The 13,240-nt window shown below is 42.8% G+C and overlaps 1 protein-coding gene and 1 long non-coding RNA gene across 2 annotated transcripts in view; one reads left to right on the plus strand and one right to left on the minus strand.

Moving 5' to 3' along the window:
• LOC124852280 overlaps positions 1-3,048 on the plus strand; it is a 41,933-nt gene extending 38,885 nt beyond the window's left edge. Inside the window, exon 3 of the long non-coding RNA XR_007032894.1 lies at positions 2,164-3,048. This is a non-coding gene — a long non-coding RNA (uncharacterized LOC124852280). The remainder of the gene's footprint in view (positions 1-2,163) is intronic.
• Positions 1-13,229, minus strand: part of nhsb (Nance-Horan syndrome b (congenital cataracts and dental anomalies)) — a 50,909-nt gene extending 37,680 nt beyond the window's left edge. Inside the window, exon 1 of the mRNA XM_047340952.1 lies at positions 12,658-13,229. Coding sequence (XP_047196908.1) covers positions 12,658-12,937 — 280 coding nt within the window. The 5' untranslated portion in view covers positions 12,938-13,229. The remainder of the gene's footprint in view (positions 1-12,657) is intronic.
• Positions 13,230-13,240: the final 11 nt, after the last annotated feature.

The following is a 13,240-nucleotide window of genomic DNA, read 5'->3' on the forward strand; positions in this document are numbered from 1 at the left end:
GATGGTTTCTGTCATTTTAGGTAGTTCTTATCACACCGATGTTTGTTCAAGTGTTTTCCTGTGAGTTTGGTTTTAATTAGTTATTCTGATGATATATGAACATCGTGATTGACAGCTGGGACTGACTCTCGATTGTTCATGCGCGTGTATCAATACCACGGCTCCATCCCGATTGCTACTATACGCCGACTCGTATAAATAACGTCATTGCCGCAAGATGTCTGCCTTCATATCTGGGATATTTTGGCTTAATTTCTGGATAGCGGCAGAAAGTGCAGACGCGTCAACCATCTTTATTTGCCTCAAATCACCACTGTGTTTAATTTCAGTCTATTCAGAGCTGCCTATAGACTCTGTGTCTTGTTGCAGTTCAATTTCTTCCACTCCATCATTTCTCTCCTCTTTCCTCTCCTCTTCTCTCGTTCTCCCCTTATCTGTAACAGCTGTGCTAGCCTGCAGCATTTTGCTAGCACATCTCTGGTCTGTCATCCGAAGGTGCATTAGCGCAGTCATCAAGCCGGACACAGTTGCATATAACACGCATGCAAAAGCCTACACAAGGCACATACTCCCACTCATTATGGCTCAGGTATGGAAAGAACTGGTGCGTCCTGGTATCAGACCGTGGCTGTTTGTGGAGGTTGTAGCTGCTCAGTTTAGGAGTACATACTGTATACGCATGTTTTTTTTGTGTTTGATCCAGAAGAGGCTGGTAGGTTTTGGTGGGCCCTCTGATACGATCGATAGTGACAGATATATGGTTAATTAGTGCAGCCTTGGCTCGGCTGTCCTCACCTCTCACCAGCCTGCTGTGAAATTGGATTAATTTACCTCGCCTTAACACTGTATATCAGCAACCAATACTTCTTTAATGAGCACAGATTTGCTGCTACTCGGGGAACGAGGCTTGTTTCAAATTTTGCCTAATCTGTAAAGCTTGTCCGTGCACTTTAATGTTGTAGAAAAACTGTACAGCAGTGTCTCTCTCTCTGTCTCTCACGCACACACATATGCCTGCACAGTATGGTGAGCATGTTTCAAAGCAGGGGTTGCTAGTAGTCCAATTAGGCTGGCTCTTCTTTACGGTGTGCTAAGGTTCTTACGGGGACAATCTGTTTCCAAGGAAGTCCTTAAGAGCAGCTCAGTCCTTAAAACAAGCAGCAGACAACCTCTCCTAAGCTTTTCCTGACTCCATCTGTTTCCATCTTACGCTGATACTTTATACTAAGTCCATCCAGAGGCTCTTCAGCTGAGAATCATCTAAACTGTCCGTGCTTTGGCCCTAAATCCCCAGCGGATACTCATAATCTCTGCTGTCCATATTCTGAACCCGCTCAAGCACATGGTCACAACATTATTGATATAATTGGCTTCCCATCTTATTTTTGTCATCTGCTAATACCGACTGTGTGACGACTGTCAGCTCTGGTGATTCCAGCGTTGGGGTAGTATCACCAACTCTGCTGAGCCGAGGGAGAAACGACTGGATTCCAATAACCTTTAGGTGCATGTTCCAGTATATTTAACTAATGTAGCATACAGTAATGAAGCAGACATTAAGGAGGGATGAAAAAAAGACTCATCATAATTTCTTTGTAAAGTTATTGTTTCTCGTGTTTAGATGAACCAAAAATGGTTCTTATTTGTGCTCATTCATCATTAACATTCTTCTTTTCTCCCGTCTCTTCTGTTTCTCTCCCTCTTTTTTAAAATTTCTGTTGTAACATGACTGCTCTTTGCCAACAGCACCCCTGCGAAGTACAAAAACACCCCTCTGTGAGCGTCTCAGCGTGGGACCCTGTTGCGATGCTGAGCGGAAAGTGAGAGTGAGAGAGGCATAGAGAATAAGAGAGAGAGAGAGTCCGTCTATCTATCCATCCACCTGTCTGTCCCTCCAAAATACAGTAAATAGGTCTAAAAACATGTAGCTTTTTAACAGAAGACTGTTCTAGAATAACTGTAGAATTTAAATATGTTGGCGAAATTTGTAGATTAACAGTGTCGTCTCTCTGCTGTAGGGAGTTAAAGTTGGATCTAAACCGGCAGCAAACTGTTACCTTGTGTTTATTACGTCAAAGTGATTAGACGTCACTGACTTTCATTACATCCGCCAAGGAGGTCATGTTTTAATTGCCTCTTGTTTGTTTGTTTGTCTGTCACCAGGATTACGTATTAACTACTGAACCGATTGACTTGAAACCTGGGGGAGAGGTGGGGTCTGGGTCAACTTGTGAAGCACATTAAAAAAGGAGGCAGATTCTTGGCAAGTTTTTTCCACATTTCTGTGAATTTCCCAAGATATAATTCAGATATCTTAATGAAAAAAAATCAGGCATATGAAGAGAGTATATCTATGAGGTGTTATTTGGTGCAGATCCAGATGTATCTGATCCCAATACAATTACATGCAGTATGTGATAATGTGGACACTCAGCCTTGGTGGAGGTATGCGCTCTCCGAGTGCCCTTCAAGTTTTCATATAAATCTTTAAAAATCTCATTATAGTCATCTACATCACTTTATCTCTATCACTTCATATTTTTCACAAGTTTTATTTATTAAGAGTTAGACAGTTATTTAATGTCCTGTTTTATGCTTCAACCTGAACCACATCTTCCTTGGTACCCCACAGTTGCTGACACACCAATGAACATTTAAGTTTCTCAAGTAATAATTTTTATTAATGTAAATCAGAAAAGGCCAATGTTAAGTTCTCAGAGAACGAGGTCTGATTTTCATTTGTTTTTGCAGTTTTGCTTAAATAAATACTTAAAATCATAATCAGAATAGAATATTGATAAACTCCTTGTTTTTAGCTCTACTTAATATTTCATTTCAAAACATGTGTAAACCTTGTTTTATACTTCATGTAAAGCTACACAAGAACAGCAGAGGTCATGTGTTATGGTTCATTCATTGTTTTTCACACCGTCTCCTGAGTGACTGGATATGTAACATTTCCTTAAGAGCCAACAACATCTCATTGTGGTGACTTCAAAGTCTATTGTTATGTAATTGTACACAAAGAATAAAGTGAGGTACAATGTGCTATATGCTGGAGTCACTAGATAAAAGAGTTGTCCACTGCACAGACACACAAACACACACACATGCACATTGACCCAGAGAGATCGCTGAGCGTGTTCGTTTCTCTGGTCCCCTGCCATCTGTCAAAGATTTTGGGGGAACAGTGATGATCATGGGGTCTCCAGGCAGAGATGACAGCAGCTCAGGACAGTTCAGTACAGCAATGTCACAGGAGGCTGACACACACACACACACACACACACACACACACACAGTCACACAGAATCAAGCTTTACTACAACACAAACACTGCAATGCAATGATATGAGTCAGTGACTCAGAATTACCAGTGATCTACATAATGTAACTTTACATTAATCCTCACTATTTTAAGATTATGTGCTGAATTTAGGTATTTTTGCCTTTTGATCTCTGCAGTTCAATCTCGTAGTTGTAGTTGACTCATGTTTGCCTCCTGCTCTACTCACACACAACCTCTCATCTAAATAAAACCATGTATATCTTCCTCATAAAAATACACCTGATAAACACTGGAATGGTTCTCACTAGAGCGCATACCCCCTCCAAGGCCCAACAGTCCCCTTAAATTCAATCATACTGTTCCAAATTGCTCGCACTTAAAGAATTCAGTCCCCTAAACATGTCTGGTGTCAAGTGAGAAGAAAATCCTCAATCCGCCCCCTGATCTGGACACACACCAAAATTTAAAAGTGAGTGGAAATACGTCCAGTAGCTTTTGCATAGCCTTGCTTACCATCAAACAAACCAACCAACAAACGGACAGGGGTGAAAACATAACCTCCGTAGCGGAGGTAAAAGTAATCTAATAATAATGCTAGCCAATGTCTGTATATTCTAAAAGTTAAAGAAACAGTTGAAAAACCGAGCAACACAGTGATTTAAACAGCTGTTTAAATGATGTTAAATCAATGAAGTGTCTCCGTCCGACTTTAAATGATGGAAGTTACATGTAAGAAAAATAAAAGTAATCATCTTGTACTATAAAGCTATAAATAATAATTACATTGTCAAAGTTTCGTATTCTGTACAACACATTAGTTATTGTATTCTGTGTTTACGTGTCAACATATTTTACCACAAACTTTAGAGCAGTGACTACCTATCTGCTTTCGTCTGTGCTTTACAAAGGCAATACTGTCTCCTTGATGATATGAGCTGCAGAACCCGTGTAGTTTATTTTTGGCGTAACTGCTCAGCTCTAGCAGAACTTCCACAACAACATGGAAAAAAGCCAGAGGCCAGTTTGCACAGGTGAGGAATCGTCTCCAGAAAGCCAGCATGCCAGCCATCCAGCCGGCCGAGCGCTGTGATGTACAGACCAAGAAGTCCTGCATGCATGTTTTATAGCAGGCTGCAACAGCAACAGAGACAGAGGCACTTAAAGCGGAATTTCAAATGATGACATGAGAGACAGAAAGAAGAGGCTTGCAGAGTTCAGCGGGTTGTGTGCGTGTGTTGCCCTTGCGTGTGCGTGTCTCTGTACTTTCCTCTACCAGCGTGTTTATGTGTGTGTGTGTGTGAGTGTTTACCTGTTGGTTTGGGGGAAAGGTTGGTCTGAAAAGTGTGTCAACTCTCTCTGTGTTACTCTACATGAGGCGGTGGAATCACTTTAGCCAAAATTAGCATAGAGGTAATTGGGCCACGAGAACAGAAAATGTGCAGTGATGATTTTTACTCTCTGTGACGTAAGAGATTTTGAGGAGCCAAATAAAATAAACTGTGTGTGAGTGACACACTGTATCATCACATCCCTTCCCCCTCTCGTGGCCTCCTGTGGTAGCATACAGTAAGTGGACACACGCTGCCAATAGATTTGATTTGGTTGTTTTTGTTGTGTATATTTGTGTATGAGAGCATGAGAAAGTAAGATCCCAGCTGACGGGGACGTTCTCACAACATTAATTAACTAATACATTTTAGTTACCTAAAAGTTCTTCTTCTTTGTTCGGTGTATTGGTGGGAGGCAACCAACGCCAAACCTAAAACTTTAATCCATAGACTGTTAATAAAGAGGAAAGACAAGTCTCAGAGAAACTGTCTTGGACGAATAAGAAAATTGAGAAAACAAATGTCCTCTTCCACTTTTTAGTTTGGCCCATTTCCCATCTGCTAACATGGAGGAGGCAGGATTTATCATCAAGATGCTTTGGCTTCACTTCTGGGGAGCTGTTACGTCGTCCATCTTTATTTATGGACTATGGCTCAATAAGCTCCAACCCCCCCCCCCAATGCAACCCTTTAAAGGACAAGCAGTATAGAGAATGGAATATACATATTACAAAACGAAATTTTAATATAAACAGAGTTTACCAGAATTAAACTTTTTAGACTGTCTAAGTTTTCCCCTGCATCAAAAACAAACGCTGACAGCTGCTGATTCTGAGGACAGGCGAAGTGGACAGTGTCTGAAACGCGATGCATCTTTAATAACGTGTTGAATAAAACAGCACAAAGTTGGTATCAATCAGCACCAATGTGTTTAGCCTCTAAATTAAAAAGTTTTTGGCAGTTTTGATGAGTCAGCGGCAGAGCTCATGTGCTCTTTATCCCTCTGTGATATTATCTCCATACAGGTTTCCGATTGAAACACTCGTATGTTATTACATGTCACACACGTGCGGGTATCCAGGTCAGCCCATCCCCACCCCTGCCACCCCCACTGGAAATTTGCCCCTGCCCACATGCGCCTTTCACATCAGAAGCCCGGCCCTGCACAAGCACGGCCGTCCCTTATCTTCCTCTGTCTCTCTCCCTTTAACTCTCTTATCAAACCTCTCCTCTCCTCTCAGGCTCGTAAGTGTCTGGGTGGAAATCAAAGTGCATTAAACATTAAATACGCTGTCAAGAGGCAGAAGTCTCTCCATGCTGATGATGATGGGGAAAGTAGGCCAGTGAGGGAAGAGGTATGGATGGGGAGGAGGAGGAGGAGAATGGACACAAAGATGCAAAGATGGAGGGAAGAACAGATGGAGGCAGAGACACAGAGGAGGCTGCGAGAGAAACAAGAGCAAGTAAATCATCGCACATATTGGATTCCGCAAACACCTGAATGGATGCTCTTAGTGTGTGTGTGTGTGTGTGTTTGTGCATGTGTGTGTGTGCTGAGGTGTGAGACGTGCCTGGACAGAGTGTATCCTAACCTGCCTTGTGCGGTAGAAATCAGATGCCTGAATCACACGCACACACACACACATAGAGACAGAGGCTGTTGGCCAGTCGCACAAACCGAAGTTGGTAAATATGTCTCTATTTCTCTTTTTACCGTCAGAGTTTCTGTGTGTTTGCGAGTGAGAAACAGGGAAAAACACATTTACTTCCAGACCACTGAGATTCACACACTGTACCGTTAACACTCAAGTCACTGTGCTTCCCGCTTCTTCCTTTTGTCCATAACAAAACGCTTTGACAACACGACGTGCGCCTGCTCAAGAGCTGATTCTAGTTGTACTACAAAAGATTGTGAGTAAAAATGTATGACCAGCGAGGGAGAGCGAGAGAGAGAGAGAGAGAGAGAGAGGGATGGAAGGAAGGAGGGAGGGAGGGAGAGATTGACACAGCTGAAAGGTTAAAGCAGGCCTCCCTCTCTCTCCTGTTACTATGCAGACTAGTGAGATAGAGTAGTCCCCCGCTGCCACAGGCCATACACTCCTACATTCAAATTCAAAGTCAAATTTCCTTTAATGGCATACCAGGAAGAAACCAGTGTTGCCAGAGCAGTACAATATATTTACTACAGACCAATATTTTCACATTAGAATCATCTCCACTTTGTGTGTGTGTGTGCGTGTGGGTGTGGTGACTTATCTTCATTTTCGGGACAAAAAGCATATCCCCATATCCTAAATCATTCAATGTTAAGGTGAAGACATGTTTTGAGTTTAGGTTTGTGTGTGTGTGTGTGTGTGTGTGCGTGCGTGTCACCCTACAGTGAGTCTTAGCTTTGAGTCGTGTTAATAAAGTTAAAACAAACCAACAGACTATAATAGGTGCGGGTGGGGTCAGTGGCTGAGGGCGGTGACTGTGTCGTTGTGATATCAGAACCTTACAGAATTCCTGGCAGCTTGTTTCAAGGCACAGTTTCTGAATACGAGCTGTGCAGCCTTGACCATTTGATGCTCTCGCAGTATTTGTGTTGCACCTACATGCTTCATAATTTAAAACGATGTGGAAATTTAATGTATGCGCTCAATATTTTTGTTACTGTAGGCATATGTTTTCGAGGATTAAGATGTGTATTACGAGAATAATAAAACATTTTAAAAGTATTTACCCTAAAAACCATTTACAGCCTAAAATTAGGACTTCATTCTTGCAATATTTTCACTTTTCCCCCCTAAAATCATAACTTTATTCTCTAAATCTCCTAATTGTTCCCTTTAAGTGGTTCTACTACTCCATTGTGTAGACTTATGCTACTCATAGTCTTCAGGAAAGTTAGAGCTGGAACTAATAAGTCCAGTTTTAGTCAGTAAATAATCTGATTCAATCTGAGTTCTCATTCACCTTAAAACCCTGAGAAGGAATAAAAGCCTTGACTTGGATGAGTCAGTCAAATATGTGGGAGGAAATGCTGACGATGCTTCATTCAGTTATGAACATTGACCAACGCCGTCTCAAAGCTTCTGTTTCCACTGGGCTCCTTTTGAACTGTGACAAATTTGACCTATGACAAACTCTTTGTCTGTTCCATTTTATCTGATGCTCTCCTCTTCTTCACCTCTCCTGTAGCTCTCTCTCTTCTGTCTGTATCACTCCTCATCTCCTCTTCTCCTCCTCTCCCTCTTCTCCTCATTCCTCTCACATAAAAAGAATCTAACCAACCAAAATCTAACCAAATGTCAAATTTGTATCTGGTGATTCCCCGTATGTTTACACCATAAACATACTTATCTATATATTAGAGCCCAGCTGATACCAATATTAGAGGGTAAAACAATTCTGATACCGATATATCAGCCAATATATATATATATATATATATATATATGTATAGCAGTGACCGTTGCTCAATATTCCATATGGGCTGACAGTCACACGACACAGCAACACTATACTGAATGCAGCTCCAGGCCGATGTTCAAACAGATGTACATCAATCAGCTTTATATTGCTATTTACTGAATTACTTACTCTTATCAACTGTCATCAACAGTTGTAATCGATGGATTCTGTGCTCTGATAACATCGATCTCCCATAACATCGCTATAACCTCATCCCTTCCTCCGAATTTCTCCCCGTCTTGTCTTAGTTGTGATGATTCTAATGGCTGTAATCATATGTAAAGGCTTTGGAAATACTTTTCATAGAGGGCGGCATGGTGTGGAGTTTGCATGTTCTCCCTGTGTCTGTGTGGGCTTCCTGTGGGTATTTCAGCTTCCTACCACAGTGCAAAGACATGCAGACTGAGGTTAAGTTAACTGGAGACTCTAAATTGTCCGTAGGTGTGAATATGACTGTGAATGGTTGTTGTCTCTAAATGTCAGCCGTGCAGGTGACTTGTCCAGGGTGAACCTCACCTCCTGCCCAATATCGTTTCTCAAAATTGTGTGAGACCTGAGCTAAAGCCACTAGACCAGCTATGAAGCTAAAGAGTTCTCCTCCGACACCCAGAGCTTGTTCTCACATCCTGACTCTGAATCTGCTGCTACAGCACCAGGACACAACTCTTCCTGCACCACCTCTAACTCCGCCCGCACCTGTTCCCTTCATCTTTTTCTTTTTAAACAAGCTTCTTATATCAACAACCTTCAAGTTTTGCCTAACTGGATCAGCTAACTAGTTACCACAAGATACCAACAATGACAAGTAACCAGTGCACTAACTATGCCTTTTATATTCTTATTTATATGTTGTATGTTTAAATAAGTATATTTATTTTAGATCTGGGGCTATTCATAAAACATTAGCGGCTGTTGCCTCAGACACCCACACCAAATAAAATGGTTTCTTTCTCCTTCAACCAAGTTTTGTGAAAATCAGATCAGTAGTTTTTGCGTAATCGTGTTGACAAACTAACCAATCAACAATCGGACAGGGGTGAAATCAGAACCTCATTGGTGGAGGTAACTGAAGCTTTAACTTGAAGTGTAAAAATATGTTTTGCACTTATACAGGTGGCTCGAATAAAACTAGAGCCATTATAAGGCTTATGTAGAAAGCTGGATTTACTAAAATAGAAGCAAATCTCCTCAGTCAGCGATAAGTGAAATAAATGACTGAAAAGGCATCAGAAATTTTGCTCAGTAACTAAATAATGGATAGATCTTCTGACCTAAATGATCATTTCAGGACGTTGTGTATGTCAGTATTTGTGTCACTCAAGGCCGACATCGTGGAATGACACGTGCAAATCAATCAAAACAAATCATCCTGATCATTAGTGCCATGTGTTAATGGATAGCTCTTATTGTTAGTGCTAACATGTGACTTCTACTTCTGATAAATGTCCAACACGACTGACTGAAAACCATCTGAACACTGCCCACTTCCATGTTCAGGATCAAATCCAGGTTAGCCCCACATTGGCTGCTCTGGATCTTGATGCTCTCATGAGGAAACCATTGTCACTGATACTGAATCCCTGTCTGTGTGTACACAGAGATATTTAGCTCCTTGGGGTCATTGCTGCCATTTGAGAGAAAGAGGCGAAGATAATAGCCCTTTTGAAAGCTGAATAAAAATAGCAAAACTTTGGTGGGCGTCCAAGTCTGAGCCCTGGCCCACAGAGCACTCAGACTGAAGTCCCACACACACAAAGTGTATTCACTCAGTTTTCAGTCATTTCACGTGTTATTTTTTCTCCAAAATATCCTTGAAAAAAAATGGAATGACCAAAATAGTGATGACGGATGAATGAAGATCCAGGATTCACTGTAAAAACAACACATCCAGTACAATGGTAGCATATCTACAGACTGTGGATATCACCGACCAAGTAAACTGTGTCTGTGTGATCAGTTTTGAGGCATTTCATATTGTAATTTTTGGTGAATTGTACTCAGAAAACCAAAAAAAGGCAGATACAGGAGGAGACATCATGTCTGCGTTTGCCAAATACTGTAACTTCTATCCATTAAAAAAAGAAGAGGAGGAGGATGTTGTGAAGCCAGTTTGGAGCTTGGGAAAAGATAGCAGCATAAAATCAGCTGTATCAATACCCACAGGTTGTACTCACTCACTCTACATTGTGAGAATTTGTTTCTACATTTCTGGTAGTACCCAAGGTTTGGGTTAACAAAGGTTTACACTGGTCTTCGGTGGATACATCAGATAGTTAAATATAAAACCATAGTTTTGATTGGTTAAAAAAGATGTAACCATGGTTCTCTCATGAGTGCGAAGCTTTGTCTGCTCAGACCAAACACACAGATCCAGGATTTCAGCCTCTTGGATTGTTTTATTAGATTTTGGGAGCTTTCACACCTACTTCGTTGGGTCTGGACCTTCTGACTTTTCAGTTTAGCCCGAACCAAAATAACAGAAATGAAGGAGCGCCCCCAATGGACCAAAATTTTGTCTCACCAAAAAGATGTGGTTCGGTTGGTTTAGGGAGTGAAAACACTTTCATGAATATTTCAGAGTTTAGAACCAATCGCAGGAAGTAGAGAGACTATTAAACAATAGAAGAAGAAAAAGAAGGGGAAGCGGCTTGCATGATTGCTTGTAGTCTTATGGACTATAAAACTTTTGAGGATTGGTCAGTTTCATTTTTGTGAATTCAAACAACCATAATGATATTGCAGCAACGAAATGAGCAGCTTCATTCATTTTCTCCATTCAAACAGAAAGACTAATACCTGCTGACCTGACAATATGCAGCCGTCAGACTCACGCCCATCAACAACCTGATCAATGTCAAGTATAGGAAGACGCAGCCAACACAGGACATATACAAAATACTAAATTCTCATGCGTTCCCTAAAAAAGTATTCACTAGAGACAAGTAAAGACCAGAGAATACTATGAAAAATAAACAGAATTGTATCTGTAATTTAGTTTTTATGTCCTATTGGTGTAACCCACTAGCCTTAATTGATAGCATTAGCTCATTCGTGGATTTCAAATTTGCAAAACTCCAACAGTGAAGCATCTTTGGATTTGCTAAGTGATACTTATCTCGTATGTCTGGACTGGCTACAGGGATATCGAAGCACAATCCAACAAACCAACAAAAACAATCAATATTTGAGGGTTTTCTGAGCACAACAGGTGAAACAGACAGGGTTCCTGGGTGTAGTTGCCCTGACAGGTTCAGGAGCAGTGAGATGTGAGGGAGCTGTTGTGTGTTTGTGTGCAGCTCGGATGACACTTTCGGACTGTTGTACGGAACTACAAATCCAATGGGCTGTCCCCGTCTATATTTCTCACATGACTGAAATCCAAGAGACCTCGTATATGTTTCGACATCGGAGCCTCATTCATCCAAACCCAAAGCAAACAGGAGTAAACAGAGCAGAGCAGTGAGACTGGTTTGTGTTGTAAAGACATGGCTCCTATGCTCTGATGTGTGTGTGTGTGTGTGTGTTGTTGTTGTTGGGGGTTGGGGGTAAATCTAAAGCGGGAGTTCATGAGCATACAGTAGCTTTAGGCCCCAAAATGCTCTTCTGTGATTGTCCCAGATTGTGATAACCTACAGCGGGCGATGCTGCACTGAGCGTGGACTGAAATCAGCAAAAAGGACGGTGGAACATCAAAAGCTTTATTCTGAAGGGACTGCAGAGGACATAAATAATCTGTAGCTGCTGCTGTACAGAGCGTGCTGTTACACCGAGTCTCCCACTGACGCCGAACAGGCGTTTATTCAGCGGCTGTAACCACGGCTGCACCTGAACATCCAGACATGACCGGTTCATATTTAACCTGCAACATAGGACATCTGGATTCATTATTGATGCTGTGTTGGTGCGGGCTGCATGTGGAGAGGGTGGGTTTGGCGCACGGGGAGTCGCCTGTGAAAACCCCAACACACACACACACACGCACCACACACACATCTCCAAACCCTTTTCAATAAGAGAAGCTCGACCCTGAACTTCATGTGTTCACATCCCTTAGTATGAACGACCCCCTGCAAACAGCGCCTGCCTTGTGCATGCTTCAGGTGTGCGCTACCCGCAGTAACGAGACTGCGATGCTGAGCCAATGCAGCGGCAACACACGCCCCTCCGCCCCGCACACACACACACAGACACACACACACACACCACCTCACCCCCTCCACCGTCGACTGACACACACACACACACACACACATCCGAGTCTGGACCGCCAAATGAATGAGCAGTCAACACATCCTGCGCTGTGAAAACGCGCCTCGGTGTTGCTGGACGGCTCCGATGTGCAAATGCAACCGTGTGACACATTTCAATGAGGGATGAGAGCGCGGCCGCGGCTCCGGCGGGCGCGCGTCGTGCAGCTGGATGGGAGAATGAATTTTAAAGGTGGGAGCCCTTCGAGGCTTCAAGGCGCATAAGTGTGGTGTGAATGAATAAAAATAAAAAAACACACGCACGCCGCTCAGGTGTGAATCATGGGGTGATGTTTCTTTTTTGAGGGGGTATAAGGGGGGTGATTTTTGGTGTACTTACGCACTGCCTCCTTTTTAGGGTCTAGGGCACTGGCAGTCTGCTGTATCTGGCCTATTTTGTTCTGGAGGACCCAGACCCGCTGGTTGGTGTGGATGATGTCGTTCTCCAGCTCCTGAAATAAGGAGCAGGCGTGCCGGGCCAGGTCGGACAGCTGTCGCAAGGTCCGGGACAGAACCACGTTACTGATGGCACACAGGTCCTCGAAAAGCAGACCCTCATCGTTGGGGATGTGGTGCCTGCACAGAAGCGGCGGCTCCACAATCCTTTTGGCGAATGGCATTTTGCGCACGCCACAAATAACAGGAGTTGCGAGCCAAGTGTAAATTCCCACTGCCTAGAAGAAAGAGGGGGAACGGGGGAAACATCCAAATATTTTTAAAAATCCGCGACAGAGCCGATGAGGTTCGGGCCGACCGCGCGTTATCCCCGGGCGTCAATCCAAAGTTCCCACATTCTCCTTGAGATCCTCCATCCTGCTGCTGGTCTCCGGGGATCACTCACACTCCCGCTCACACATGCACACACATGCACACACATGCAGGACACGGCTAAGCTCAGGTCAGTGGTGTGAGGATGCGTGTTG

This window comes from Hippoglossus stenolepis, chromosome 1 (assembly GCF_022539355.2).
Source record: "Hippoglossus stenolepis isolate QCI-W04-F060 chromosome 1, HSTE1.2, whole genome shotgun sequence".
Taxonomy (NCBI): Eukaryota; Metazoa; Chordata; class Actinopteri; order Pleuronectiformes; family Pleuronectidae; genus Hippoglossus; species Hippoglossus stenolepis.